The 16,058-nt window shown below is 36.9% G+C and overlaps 1 protein-coding gene across 1 annotated transcript in view; it reads left to right on the plus strand.

Annotated features, from left to right (window-relative positions):
- Positions 1–16,058, plus strand: part of MYBPC3 (myosin binding protein C, cardiac) — a 62,222-nt gene that overhangs the window by 28,281 nt on the left and 17,883 nt on the right. Inside the window, exons 17-26 of the mRNA XM_027704936.1 lie at positions 1,778–1,944; positions 2,328–2,493; positions 3,426–3,532; positions 3,852–3,881; positions 4,051–4,187; positions 5,717–5,794; positions 7,053–7,212; positions 9,282–9,386; positions 12,512–12,700; positions 14,731–14,865. Of these exons, the coding sequence (XP_027560737.1) occupies positions 1,778–1,944; positions 2,328–2,493; positions 3,426–3,532; positions 3,852–3,881; positions 4,051–4,187; positions 5,717–5,794; positions 7,053–7,212; positions 9,282–9,386; positions 12,512–12,700; positions 14,731–14,865 (1,274 nt within the window). The remainder of the gene's footprint in view (positions 1–1,777; positions 1,945–2,327; positions 2,494–3,425; positions 3,533–3,851; positions 3,882–4,050; positions 4,188–5,716; positions 5,795–7,052; positions 7,213–9,281; positions 9,387–12,511; positions 12,701–14,730; positions 14,866–16,058) is intronic.

The following is a 16,058-nucleotide window of genomic DNA, read 5'->3' on the forward strand; positions in this document are numbered from 1 at the left end:
CAAACATTCTACTCATATACAGCATCAGCAATGTCCTGGTCATTAGTAAAACAAACAGAAGGTAAGTATACTATTCCCTTCCCAGGTATTTAAGACACTAATCATTACAAACAGTCTATTTTCATTATTTAGAGAATATTTCAATAGAACTCTTTCTTACTAAAGGCTGAATAGAACATTCAGATGTCTTTTATGACCCACATATCAAAATAGACCCCCAAGAAATAAATTTAAAAGTTCAGCTCTGGAACACTAGCCACAGTGCACGTGCCTGGTTTTGCCACAGCAGCATTCTGAACTTTGAGATCACAGTCCATTCTCAGCAGTTCAGCAAAGGTTTATACATTGCATTGTTGCACTTGTTTCAGAAGTATTCTGCATGAATCACGATATGAGCCTTAAGAGAGCATGTCAAATGTGGCCTCAGACTCTTGTGCGAAGAGGAACAAAGAGAAAAGATTATTCTGCATTTCAAGTGGTTGTTAAAGGCATCCTCTGTTTCCTCCCTTCCTAGTGCTGTTCTGTGACCTGGAAGGGAGACCAGTCTTTTCCTAAAGCAACCATAAGTTCCAATAAGCTGAGTTATAATGAACAGCATGGAGAGAGCAACCTGTAGGTATTTGGAAATGCAGTTGCAGCAGGTACATCCAAGTCACAAGTTGTAGTATTCTTGTCTCTGCTTAAAGTTTTGATCATGTGATCTACTTTAGCAGACTAACAGAGGTAGATTTTCTTGCATACATCTATCTAAAAATTAGAGCTATAGTGTTTTAATGAGTCCCTGAGTAGCATTTCAATTTCCTATACTGTAAGCTCATTTGTTGGGCTGAATAGTCACTGGTAAAGAATAAGGGAAATGTCACAATATAGAAGGAACATTCTTACTTTATTAAAAAAATACATCTTTTCTATTTATTTTTCCATGTGACTAAGTATCAAAGAGAAAACCTTTTTCATTTACAAACTGCAGCAATATTCAAGCAACATCATAGAAATAAATTCAGATAATAATGAAAATTATAAAATTCTATGAAATTAGTAAGCTGAAGAAATTACAAGTTATTTTCTTGTAACCTGTTTATGTTATTTAGGATTAGGAACAGGAAACCCTTAAAACATCTTATGTATTTTTGTATGACCTTGACTAAACAGCATGAATATTCCCTGTGCACTTCCCTTCATGAGGATTGGAAATTACAATAATTAAATTTCCTCCTGGGCTGGATGGCAAAGCTTAATTTAGTAAAGTCTTAAATATACTGTGGCATCTTTGAATGGAAAGAACAACAAAATTCAAAATATGCATTCATTTAAATCCATCTTAAAATTTTCTACTTTTACTGATGCCCACAAACCATGAATTTATAAAAATTATAATTCACTTCAGGAAAATTAAGACTTTTAGGTAATTTCCCCAGCAACACCCATTTAGCTTATAGCAGCTTTTAAGATAGTAAAGTCCCTGCTGGTGAAGTGTGTCTTCATCCCTGTATCTTCTAAAGCATTTAACATACTTTCATGTTTATCTATAGGATATAAATGGTAACAATCAAGTAATACGTTGTGGCGAACTCTCGAACCAGAAGTCAAATACCTAGTGAAAATTGATGGTCAAGCTACTGTCATTCTGGTTCCATTAGACTCTTTTTTTGCTAACTTGAAATGCTACAAAGATTGGTTTTACCTTATGTCTTCCAATCTCTAGTAACATTGAGCTGACCCTTACTCTCCTCTTTAAACCATAGAAAAAATGACTCAGCACTATTTGGCATTGCAGGGAAAAGGATGGAGTTGAACTGACACGAGAAGAAACATTCAAATACCGATTCAAGAAAGATGGAAAAAAACAGTATCTAATTATTAATGAGTCAACCAAGGAGGATAGTGGACACTACACCGTGAAGACCAATGGTGGGGTATCAGTCGCTGAACTAATTGTGCAAGGTAGGCACAGGGAATATCATGGAACCAGAGAAGCTGAAAATCTAAAATGGGTAAAAGGTAACCTTCTCCAGGATAGTGCATAGAGATAGCATAATCCTCCTGCCAGGGAAAAAGAAGACGTAATAAGGGGCGTAGGGTTTGAGGCATAAAAGTCTCAAGGAGAACTCAGACTTGTGTGCCGGATGTAACAGACACTCTGATAATAACAGGTGCTAAGCTATCTGTCCTGTTAAAGCCTTGCATGCTGCTTATTTCCCTTCATATTTCCCTCTTCCACAAACAGTTTGCTCAGCCCTTGCCTTTTCTACTTAGTAAATCCACACTATCTACTTTTGTGCTATTCTGACTTTTTATGTGTGTATCGATTATTCTCACAATATCAGAGAAAAAGCTGGAAGTTTATCAGAGCATTGCGGACCTGACAGTGAAGGCGCGTGACCAGGCAGTCTTCAAGTGTGAAGTTTCTGATGAAAACGTGAAAGGAATCTGGTTGAAAAATGGAAAGGAGGTGGTCCCAGATGAAAGGATAAAGATCTCCCATATTGGCAGGTTAGTCTCGTTTCAGAAATCAGGTACAGGCTTAGGTATTGCATTGCAATCCATAGGAGCTATTATCTCAGGGGGTAGGAATATAAAATGAGACTTTGTCCTGGCTCCAGCTAAAAGGAAAAAAGTTTCATATGCAACCAACATTTAGTGACAGACTTGCTTTGGCATGTGTGCTGTAGCCTTTCTGAGTTGGTGTGTGGCATCAGTGGCATATCAGCAGAAGTAAATCTTAGTTTGCATTAGGTTTTCATGGTTTTTGGTATTCAAACAATCCAGAAAACAAATGGTTAATAATTTTAAAACTAGCAGTAGCGTTTAGCAGGCAGATTAAGACAGTACATGTGTGTAAGCCCTACAGAAAAACTAGTGTTTATATTAGCATATACAGTTGTGCAATTCTGTGCTCAAGTTTCCTACCAGTCTAACTACTACTGGAAATGGAGACCAAGAGGATTCAGAAGATACACAAGCATTAAATGCTAGGTGAAATCTTCCTTGGTACTCTTTTCTGTATTCTATTTTGAAATTAAAATAATACAGGGATGGAGCATCACTTTTTAGTTTGTTTATTCAGAGTTTATTGTTGTCATGATCTGATCAAATGAAACCAGTCAGCAGTGCTACAACTGCCCTTGTAATATTAAAGGACTGGACTAAAGCAGGGAAACCGCTTCCTCTCTTCAGACTCATCTATGCATCTACCTTGGCAAGAAAAATCCATTTATATACAACATGCTGACATGGATTTGATTTAATACTGAAAACAGAGCAGTCTACAGCCCTAGTGGTTGTTGACTTGATGTCAGGGCAAAGGAAGAAGAAATAATAATGTCTGTGAAAATCCTATAGCTTGCACCTTATCTCTTGACATAGCCCTGTTTCTCCTGGAGAGGTAAGGTAAGGGAATGGAATACATTTGTTCATGTTTCCAGAATCCATAAACTAACTATTGAGGATGTAACACCAGAGGACGAAGCTGATTATTCTTTTATTCCTCAAGGATTTGCTTACAACCTTTCTGCCAAGCTTCAGTTTTTGGGTAAGTTATCTCACAATATGTAATGGGAATTCTGGAGGGATAAAATGAGGACATCAATTATTATTATACCAGGAAAGAGTATGCAAGTCTCTTTCCTGATACCTCAATATAGGCATATTGCTTTTCCTTGTTATTTTGTGTTATCATTATCACATTGTTTTACAGAGCCTGTTTTCCAGTTTATTGCACAAATCTGCTGATGAATATGCCTTATGAGGTTTTAATCAGTTTTAAAATTACTTTCTGGGTGCAAATGCTATGTAAATTCTGTTTTCTGATCTATTTCTCCTCACTCCTTCCCTCTTTTTCTTTCCCCCAGAGGTCAAGATAGATTTTGTACCAAGAGAAGGTAAGAAAAGCAGCCATTAATTATATGCAAGTAAGAATGTCTTCAATAGCAAAATAAGCACTATTTTTATTATTAATTAATTAATTAATAATTAATATTCTGGGGTGTAATATTTCATACAGAATACTCAAACTGTATTCAAAACTTATTTTCTCTGCCTTTGCTACAGAACCCCCCAAAATCCACCTTGACTGTCTGGGCCAATCCCCTGACACTATTGTCGTAGTGGCTGGGAACAAATTGAGATTGGATGTTCCCGTATCAGGAGATCCAACACCCACTGTCATCTGGCAGAAAGTAAACAAGGTAATGTGTAACCTGACACAATGTCTGAGGCAAGGAAATCTCAACCGGAAATCCATTTTTCCTTCTCAAATCTTACTTTGATTTACAATTCTTATTTACAAGTATTTTCATCTTCCTTCCAATTTTATTTTTTTAAATTTTTTAAAGAAAAAAATTAAATATCTGCACTGCAGCTTTTTGAGATTTAGCTGGTTTTATGATTCATCCTGAACTGTTCTTTTTCTGAACTGTTCCCTGTTTTTTTAGTCCAAAAAAAGGGTCTGATTATATATGACTAGACATATGTACCATGCAGACAGTAGGATACCACATACATTTATTCTCTTCTTACCTCAGAGAAAAATAAATAAATGATGAGTCATCCCCATCACCTTCACCTGATAGAATAGATATGTTCTGGAGATGGCAGCTTCTTTTTTTAATCTTTCTCAAGAATCCTGCAGTCTGTGAAGAGAATGTCGTCTTAGCAGACTACTGGCATAAAACTGAATTTGGTATAATGAAAAGAGAGGACACTTGTTATTTACCTTATCAAAGCAAGTACAAAACATTAGAGAAAGAATTTAGAAGCTAGACTCAAAACATTGAGTGAGCATCCTTTCTGGCTATCTCAGAATACCCCTGCTCCTCACCATCTATGGGCTCTCGAGCTATAACTAGCACAAACCAGAAATACTTTATAAAATATTCTATAGCATCATTATACTTCCATAGGCATACATATAAAAGAAAATAATATTGCCAATTATGTTAATTTTTCCAATCTTATCTCTTCATTATTGTACCACATTCTTTGTTCAGGTTAGCAAATTTAATAACATTTAGGACTTTTTTTCTGCAATGCAGAATTAGTATGGAAACAAACAAAAAAAGCCAAGGAACTGACTCTTCTATACAGAAGTTTCTGTAATAAAATGATGATTGGGTATCAGACAACCCCTATCCAGTGTAATTTCTAAAGTGCGAGGTCTCAACATAGGAGTAAAAGCAGCCAGTCTTGATTGAAGGATATGTAGCATATACTTACTAATGAAATTCTAAACAAACAGTAGCACAGCTTCAGAAGATGCGGTTTGATGTGTGTTACAGACCTGACTATACTTATGAGTGTTACAACATTTACATCAAATTACTATACCAATTTTACAGAGAGGAGTAATCCTTACTTGTGTAGTTACTCAAGATGAGTAATGAGTACCAGAGAACACAGGTAGATTCACAACCATTTACAACTCTACTGAAGGAATGTCATGCATCTTTCTTTGTAAAGCTGTAAATTTGGATTTGATGACTTACACTTTCCTTAATTCACTGCATTCTGATACAACTTTCTCCATTTCTGCTTTTTACTTTTGTATTGGCAGATTTCCTACACAGGTCTGCTTGCTGCCTCACTTTGCTCTTCGCTTTTCTCACACCTCCAGATTCAATCCCCCTAACAAACCTATGGACTCTTCTCTGTCTGCAGAAACAGCTTTACCATTCTGCTCAGACTTAGCTGACTTTCTGTGGTTTCTTTCCTTATCTAGAAAAGTGATCTAGTTCGAATCAATGATGATTCCATGACTCCCTCAGAAAACGGCAGTGATTTAAATACTGATAATAAGGTAAGTTCCTTATTATTTATGCAGATGCACAAATGTGTTTAGCATTTTCCAGATAAAAGGCCATATTCAAAAGGAAACAAAATTAAGGTCAGTAGATATTAAAACTGGTGAATCAAATAGCATATCAGACCCAACATCCTGCCTCACAATGGTAACTGCTAAAGACTTGACTGGACACATGGGATTTGGTGAGTAATTTTAGAGTAAGGTGCTGATTAAGGAAATCTTTCTAATCATCATCGCATGATGGCTGGGTTACAAGGAATCAAAGCAGTAATTTGAAAACTATTTTAAATTTATTTGTGAGTGTTTATCTTTTTTTCTTCCCACTAATCTGTAAGCTTCAGTAATAGCTAGAGGAAAAATAACTAGGACAAAAGCTTACAGGACACATGGAAAGATGACAATGTCAAGAGAGTGGACTATAATGCAGTGATAGAGGACTCACTTTTCAACAACTTTCATTGTTGTGCTGAGTAACTTCTCTTTTGATAGAGTCAAAAATATTTTACATTTATTATACAGCAATTAAACCATTCTCAGGGTTAGGATTCTGCTGTACTAGTCACTATTTGGACACATATTCTTTCTAATGGTTCCTGTTCTAAGACTAAAAATACACATGTACATTAAGAAGAAAGGAGCATGTTACATACCTACAACAAAGTTGTGATCATTATGTTTAGACTTTTGCAAGGAGTAGAAAGTTTCCCCATATGCCATTACTGAGTCACAGAAATCACACTGATGCCATTAATAGTTACAAGAAACATGATAATTTTTTTTAGAGAGAAATTGGTCAAATCTATATTATCTGGTGCCAAATATAGATACTGTTGATCAGGAATGTTTGCTCAACCATTTGAATTTTTTTTTTAAATTTCTTTAATTTACATGGTACCCAATTGTTATCCATGAAACTCTTTACAGTGATGCTAGCAACTATCCCAAGTAGGAATTTGTGGAAGTACTTAATAACTTCTTTGAAAACCCTTTAATAACCCTTTGAAAGGGTTTGTGGGAATCTTAACAATCTGCAGACTTTCAGAACCAATTTTATTAATGTTATTTATGTGAGCCAACCAGTCTATATTTTCTCTCTTCTACATGCAAATAGAACTTGAAAAACATTATAGCTTTTCAATAATTTTTATAATATTCAATGATTTGTAGATTTTCACCAGCTTACATACAGAGTCATCAGGCTGTCCCAGGAAAAACTTAAAATGATTGTATCTGTTACTTTCACTGCCCACAGCTTCTGTTTGAATCTGAAGGCAGAGTTCGTGTGGAGATACATGAAGACCATTGTGTCTTCATCATTGAAGGAGCAGAAAAGGAAGATGAGGGAGTATACAGAGTTATACTTAAGAATCCAGTGGGAGAAGATAAGGCTGATATCACAGTCAAAGTTATTGGTAAGTGAAGGAAAGAAGCAAACAGAGCATGAAAGCATATTCAATTCATTGAAACATCCTTCTCTAAAACTGAGCCAAGTTCTGACCTTAGGTTTAGAAAAACTGAAAAGGATCTTAAAGAGAGGAACATTATTGATCATAAATCAGGCAGAAGTATTTTTTCAGAGGTAGTTGCCTTCTGTGTGAAAAGTTAAGAGAGCAACTCCCAATAGTAATCCATGTATTTCCTGTTTCAGGTGATCTTATCATTTTATGGATGACATTCTGTTCTAAAGTACATGCTTCATGCTTGTCTGAGATAAGAAAAACTTCTAGTCATTTTGTTGTGGTTTATGTTTTTAAGCAAAGATTACTTCATTCTATAAGCAGCAAATGGTTAATTGAATAAAGAAACATTATGTATCTGATAGAAGATAAGTAGATTGACAGACACATCAATGAGTCACAGAAGAGCTGGGAGGAATACGATTTTGAGTCAGTAATTTCTAAAAATTTTTCATAATATTTAATTTGCTGATACCCTGGCACACATAACAAAAGGCTGGGTTATAAGCCCATTAGAAATGATAAAAGAAAATTACTTGCACCTACAGTATTAAAATTTAGAATTGCTTGGTGAATACTAAGTCTCCTTCCTTATTTTATTAATACTAAGTCAGGATATTTACTAAGAATATCTCCACAGTGACAAAATATGTGAGACATGCAGTCATTGTATTGTATAATGTTTATTCTAGAGAAAATAAGAAACCCTGGAGCAAGCCTCATCTTACAGAGCAGAATTATCTCATTACCTTATATTTTTGCAAAAAGTTTATTATATCTGGGAAAAAAAAGGGAGCTGAATAATCACTGGTGTTTAAAGGAAACCAACCGAACACAGAAGCATGAAAGAGCAGGATTCGCTTTAGACTAAGTTGATACACTCTCAGTTGTACCTACTGTTGCTGTCTGACAATGCTGTATCGCGGAATCACAGAATTAATTAGGTTGGAAAAGACCTCGAGTCCAACCTATGATCATCGAGTCCAACCTATGACCCAACACCACCTTGTCAACTAGATCATGGCACTAAGTACCACATCCAGTCTTTCCTTAAATACCTTCGAGAATGGTAACTCCGACACCTCCCTGGTCAGCCCATTCCAAAATCTAATCACCCTTTCTGAGAAGAATTTCTTCTGATTGTCGACCCTAAACCTTCCTTGGAGCAGCCTTAGACTATATCCTCTTGTCCTGTCACTAGTTGCCTGGGAGAAGAGACTGATCCCCATCTGGCTACAATCTCCTTTCAGGTAGTTGTAGAGAGTGATAAGGTCTCCCCTGAGCCTCTTTTTTCCAGGCTGAACACCCCCAGATCCCTCAGCTGTTCCTCATAGGACTTGGGCTCCAGACCCTTCTCCAGCTTCGTTGCCCTTCTCTGGACCCACTCCAGCACCTCAATATCCTTCCTGAGTTGAGGGGCCCAGAACTGGACACAGGATTCAAGGTGCAGCCTCACCAGTGCTGAGTACAGGGGCAGAATCACTTCCCTGGTCCTGTTGGCCACACTATTCCTGATACAGGCCAGGATGCCATTGGCCTTCTTGGCTACCTGGGCACACCGCTAGCTCAAGTTCAGCTGCTGTCAATCAGCACCTACAGGTCCTTTTACACTTGTCCACTTTCCAAACACTATTCCCCTGAGCCTGTAATGCTGCATGGGGTTCTGGTGGCCAAAATATAGGAGCTGGGACTTGGTCTTGCTGAACCTCATGCTGTCGGTCTCAGCCCATCAATCCAGTCTGTCCTGGCCTCTCTGCAGGGCCTTCCTACCCTCCAGCAGATCGACACCCCTCCCAACCTGATGTCATCCACAAATTTGCTAATGATAGATTTAATCCCCTCATTCAGATCATCATTAAGGATATTAAACAGGACTGGGCCCAACTCTGACTCCTGGGGGATACCATTAGTGACTGGATCAATGTCATACAGGAAAAAATAAGTGTTAAAGAAAAATATTTAATTTACTTGTACAAAGAAATCGAAACAATAACAACTCTCATTCATTCTCATACTTTCTTCAGATGTCCCTGACCCTCCAGAAGCTCCCACAATCAGCAACATTGGAGAAGATTACTGTACTGTGCAGTGGCAACCCCCTAAATATGATGGTGGGCAACCAGTACTTGGTAAGAAGTCCTAAAATATAAAGTCCCCTGCAGCTTTGCCTATATTTTTTGCTGTTTCTTTAAAGTGGCACAGAAGGATTCTCTATGTTTACTCACTCTAGGAAGGCTGACCCTCAGACACTAACTACTGAGATATGTCGAACCTTCAAAGCTTAGGTTCTGGCTCTTCAATTTTGAGGAGACAGTGCCCCCTACCTGTGCTGTTTGAATCAGAGAAGTATTTCAGCGAATAAGTTACCACAGAAAAAGAAGGTGATATCAAAAATAGTTAAAGCTAAACATTCTCATTCAAGACCGAAATTTTAGGCCAGTATACAGGCCTTTGTACTTACCTATCAAACATCAAACAGATCTCTGGCCAACTCAGTCATCAACTCCAGACATCTGCAATCTCAAAGCACGCAATACATGTTTTTTAGTGGAAAACTACTTCATAATTCTATTTCATACAAAGCAATGCATCATTAAACACTTTTCAATCATTTTAAGGACCTTAAAATCTGTACTAAAAACTAGAGTGCAAAGTTATCATGCGATGCAGGAAATGAGCAGGCACAATAAAGAATATTACTGACACTATTTTAAGTTCTGCTCAGAGCATGGAGGGTTTTAGATAAAACACTCTGTGATCCTCAGAAGAAAAATAAAACAATGTAGGGTCTTGAACAATTTTAGGGAAAAAAATTCCGGTGTAGTCCATATCTAGCAATTTGTTTAATAAAGATGTCTGAGTTTCTTTAAAAAAAAATGCACTGAAAGCTATATGCACTTCCATGGAGATGTCAGGGCTAGAAATGCTCTAAAATATCCCCTGCATATTATCTGGAAGAGAGGAGTTTGTATTTGCTTTTGGATGTTTGTACTTCATTAATTTCCACAAGATCAGTCTCATTTAATTCAACAGAATTTATCTGTGCAGGAATAAACAAGGTACTGCTCGGCCAGTCCAGTCCTTTGTGGTTTCATCTGTTCTGAGCAGAAGCAAGCAAGAAGTTAGCAATTTAAACTATTGTGTGCAAAGATACATACCAATAGCTGTCCCATCACCACAGCCAACCCCACCTCACTGACTATGCAAAGCCCATAATTTTGTTTTGTAGAGTTTTCAGAGCACATATTTTAGAAAGTTCTTTGTTTCGTTTCCACTGTCAAAGGAATGATTTTGTTATTGTTCAAATAATGACCCTTTGCACTACGTGAGGGCGTTTCTTCAGTCAGTACAGGACTGCACTACTAATAGAGCTACAATAAAACTCCTGCAGCAGGGGGGAGAGGAAAACTCAAGATGCAGCACTATCCATTCAAACATAGCTTTAAAAGCAAGTTAAAAAGGCGGGGGGGGGGAAAAGGCATATGCATTCTTATCTGTCTTCATATTGATACAGATGGCATTGTAGGCAGAACAGACATAAAAAAGAAATTCACACCCCATCTTCACCTTTCATGGGGTTTTGTGTGATTTTTATATTACTAAAACAGTATCTTTATCTCTCACACATTCTGTGCATTTGGGGAAATAATCTGCTTTACCAAGTGTCAGCAATACTACCAGTATTGTAATTTTACCTCCTTTCTGCCTTTTTTTTTAATTGCAGTTCTGGTATGCCATAGTGAAGAAATGTCTCCATTCTTACAGGAAACTGTTTATCTAAAATGGTAGAAAAACAGAGACTGAGTTGATGAAACTTCTCTCAGTCTCACAGACCCTGGTGAAGAGAGAAAAAAACAGGAACATATCAAAGGAACCACAAGTTCTTTGCTTACAGTTTTTAACTCTGCTTAAAAGCTACTGAAAACAAGCATGCCAGGAGTAACTTTATGCATTAGAAGCGATAATACAACCTGTCAGCTTAAAGGTACTTTCACCACTCATTTCCCAAAACATTATGTAGACTCCCATGCTCTTCTTGTATTTCAACATAGACAGAAAAGGCTGCTGATGTACGGTGTCTGTGCCTAGAGCATGTCAGCAAATGTGCCACCTCCCTTTAGACACCTTAAGTGTGAATCATACTTCCCAGGTATACCAAAAGGACTTTTGCAAGGTTGATAGCCATGACCTCGGTGAGTAGGGATTGAATCACTCCCCTACACAGCTCAATTCATGTCCTTGCTTTAGACTCATACTGCGGTAGCTGACTGCAATTACAGACATCTATACAGATCTCTGCAGTCTATGGGTAGAAACAGACATACACAATAAACATGTGTGAATGGCATGTGTAAATGACTATTCAGAGTATGCCCTGATTATTCATTCTGTAGTTAAAAGATGAAGAGCTTTCAAAGCAAAGTTTGCTTAAAAGAAGCCTACATGGGTCACATCCAGTCACATTATCTACAACACAGAGAAGCAGCAGAAATTTAATATAGCTAGATGGAAAGAAACAGTTGATCAGTCCTTTGTAGCAGGTCAACTGGAAAATATCTTATACGTTTGTTTCCAACGTGATATACAACCATCCTCCATATTAAGCATCAGGAATCACAGATTCCATTGTCAGTTTTGGAAAATGAGAAGTTTATCTTTTAAACTCTTAATCCAGCCTTAGTCATTCTGAAAAACAGCATGGTAATGTGGGAAAGGATGTTGAGTGTGTGAGTGAGATGTACTAAGACCTGGATTCCGGGCATACGGACTACATCCAAGCTGTCCTACAGCTTTGTTCTGCAGTGCAGCCATCTCTCTTGGTTCTCTGCTGTCATACAGGCTCACTTTCCTTCCCAAGGAAATCAGAGCAAGAAAAATAGTGAGTGGCCACGTCTCACTCCACTGTAGGGCTGAAGCAAGTTGGGATCTGCACAGACTGGGAAGCATTCTGCACTCTGCAATTCCACCATCTAGCAATGAACACAAAGATCTAGCATCAGTTGATTGAAAAAACATAAAAAAAAAAAAAGGAATTGTCAAACTGTTTTTCTAACTTATCTTTTGTTTGGGATTTGTGCTGTTAGTCAAGATTAGTGAATTGCAGCAGAATACAAGAAAAAAAATTAACTTTTAACTCTATACTTCATCTTATACTTTTCCAGGCAATTTCTCATTCGCTTAAAAGGATTTTCTTTTTTCCTGCATGAGATAACAATATGCAGTTCTTTTACACCATAACATCTATCCTTTCCAGGCTATATTTTAGAAAGAAAGAAGAAGAAGAGCTATCGATGGATGAGACTGAACTTTGACCTTTTAAAAGAGCTAACCTATGAAGCCAAGCGAATGATTGAAGGAGTAGTTTACGAGATGCGGATTTACGCTGTGAATTCTATTGGCATGTCCCGGCCAAGCCCTGCCTCAAAACCCTTCATGCCAATTGGTGAGTTTTGCAACTCCAGGTTATTTCTAGGACAAAACCAAGACAGGATAATTTTCACCTCTTCTCTTCAACTGCTCTTATAGCTAAAAAGAATGTGTTAGGAAAGAGGCTATCAACCACCTCTATATTCTATATTTAATCAACCTTTTCCTTTGTAATCTTCCTCTTCTCTGTCTCTCATTCCTCTTCCTGAAGAGCACAGAGGTTCCAGTTTCATGAAATTGCTGATGAATTTTTAGTTGTTATAATTAGAAGTGTGACAGTCAAGCTGGATCTGGAAAGGAGGAGAACTAATTGACAGAAATTTCCCTGTCCCTCTCAGCTTCTCTCGTTCCCTTATGGATGCAAATATCACAGTATCCCACCCAGTACTCCCTTAATCCCAGCCCTCTCCACAGCTAAAAGGATAGCTGATTAAGAAAATATTTGAGGAATGATTTTCTATAAATAATTCTTCCCAACACAGCAGTGCAGTGTCTCCTGCAGTCCCTGAGCAAGGAGCAAACTAGAGGAGTCCTCAGGAAACCTGCCTGCTAAGACCTTTAGGGAGAAGACCCACAAAAACACAAACAACAGGAGATTAAAATGACTAGAGTTGCTAAATCTACAAATATCAGTGAAGGGAGACAGCCTGCTGAAGGAGACAATGTAAAAGCAGATGATGCAGTGAAGGAGTCAGAAGGAAAGGCTGAACTGCAAGAAGGGTCTCATAATTCTGGATTTCAGACACACAACGGCTGGTCTGCAACAAAAGAGGTCAAACAAGAACCATCAAGTGGAGCTACTGGAAAAAAAGGTCCAAAGTTTTCATGGGATAGGCAGAGTTTTACTTGCTTAAGGATAAAGTTCACACTTACTGCTTCAGAGAAGAGGTCTGGGGTTTTGATCGTGTACTGTGTGGTTGTGTATGCTCCCAACTGCATTTGCCTCCTGTGTGCTGTCCTTGCTACCATGTGAATATGATAATTTTTGACACAGTTACAGAAATGAAACTGGGTGGTATTTTTGGAGATTGGTTTTTTGGTGGGTTTTCTTTTTTTTTTTTTACGATAACTTTGGGAACTAAGATCAGTTTCAATCAGTTTCACAATTTATAAACCTTTATATAACTTACTTTGTAAAACCTATTATGCATATTCAAAAGATATTCAGTTTATGCCAAATATACCTTTCTTTAACATGATTGCTCTTATGCCATGTATACTAAGTTTTATAGTCCTGCAATCTAAATGTTATTTTGAAAAAATTATCTTTCTGTTTGCTTTTTGGAATCAATTATTTCACAGTAGCACTTCCGTGCATTTTGGATTTTCAAGTTAGGGTTTTTCTTGATTGTTTTTTCAATTAGTAGACGATAGTCATGCTGAAGACGACTGAGTTTAGCTAGTGGTCTTTCTGAACTATGGCTTTATAAAGAGCCACGATACATCCATTCTGAAGAGATGTGAAAAAGCTATATCTAAATCAAATCAAAATTCTTCAGCCCCAAAATATTTTTCTCAAGTGTGTATCTGTTGCAAATGCACAAATCAAAACTAGTGCTTCTGTAAACATGTAATTGTAACTTTTTGTCATTTTTTCCACTGTTAAGGAAAATGAGTAAAGTCAAATTTAACACCGATGAATTTGGTCCTCTGACTATGTGAATTTTGTCCAATTACAGTCAGGGTGTAAATACAGAATACAAATTGTATGTAATTTTATTTCTAAACTTTTCTGCAGACTTCTGATGACAATTTGACTCCCTTCTACAAGTCTTTTTTCAGTGGCTTTTCTCATAAGGGAGCATCTGTGAATAGGAGCTACTATATTAACCTCTTGTTCCCCTTCCTATTATAGGAATCCCATGATGTGCTTCTATTAAATGAAGTATTAGGTGTTACACTTTACAACTGAGCTTCAGCTAGATTTATTTTATTAAAATAGATAGTGGTATATAAATCTGCTGATAATCACTCTATGTATAGCCTTTCAATTCTCATAGTTATATTGCTATTTCTCAGAATCTACTTCTACATATTTCCTTACAGCTCCTCCAAGTGAACCAACCCACTTTACAGTGGAAGATGTTTCTGACAGCACTGTTGCCTTGAAGTGGAGACCTCCTGAGCGGATTGGAGCTGGAGGATTAGATGGTTATATTGTGGAATACTGCAAGGATGGATGTAAGTAAGATAGGTACCAGGCAGCAGCAACTGACCATTTTGAAAATACTGCAATTGCAATAATTTCACTGCAATATACCAGTAACCTAACCATTTAATCCAGTATTATTAAATTTGAACTCAAATCTATGTCTAACATCCTTGACAACCATCACCATACTTATTACGGTGTGACTGTAAAACCTTGAAAGTCACATCAACCATAATGTCATCTTCACAATCATCATAAACTTTAATACAGATAAGTAATACAAAAATATCTTGTTGTTCTATAGTCACTATTGCACTTTTGTATCATTCATGAATTGCATATTCCTTAAAACCAATACAATGACATGACTGTGATAACATCAGTCAAACTTTAAAGTAACTGTTACCTTGCCTCACTTAATACTTGTGCTGATAATAGTGTAACAGCACCATATGTACAATACTCAATGTACTGTGATGCTACAACATAATATTTATGTCATAAAAGTCAAACAACAAATTTATAATCACTTTCATAATGAAATTTTCCCTGACACCAGGTTTGATTGCCATATAATCTAAACTAGGGGGTTTACAGGGTATAAACTATCCAGAAATAATTTATAGTCTTCAATGAGACATCATTATGGAATTACCAGAACGTCTATGTCATTGTCATAGAAGAATGATTTTTCAGTCATATTTCTGTGCATTAGAGTAACTAAGGAAGCACTAAGAATTCTGTTCTACAGTGTCAGTTGAGAAGTAAATAATAAATTCCAACAGTTATGTGCTCTATTATTGTTTTCAGCATATGTGGCTTTCATCAATCTGTTTGGACAGCCACAGGAGACATATTTATTCCAAGAAAAAAATTAAATTAAGGCTGCACTTTCTTGCTAAAACTACTTCCAAAATTCTCCCTCCTCCTTTATAATGAAAATAAATGCCAAGAAGCCCCACAGCTCTATGCTCATAAAACAGAATGCCAAAGGAACTACCAAAAGATGATTCCCTCATTCTTAACTGTTTTGAATAACAAAGTGTAGAAATTCCTTAACTCCATGCGTATACACATCTATGCGATCCAGAGTTCTTTTTCTAACTTTATTTTATTCCCTTTGAAGTGTGGTGTTGCAATTTAAATTCATTTTACCTTAACATAAATTTATTTTCAACTGCAATCAAGGCATCAGTATGGAAAAACAATGTAGTGTTACAAT

This window comes from Neopelma chrysocephalum, unplaced genomic scaffold, assembly GCF_003984885.1.
Source record: "Neopelma chrysocephalum unplaced genomic scaffold, ASM398488v2 Primary Assembly neopelma1_24, whole genome shotgun sequence".
NCBI classification, from domain to species: Eukaryota; Metazoa; Chordata; class Aves; order Passeriformes; family Pipridae; genus Neopelma; species Neopelma chrysocephalum.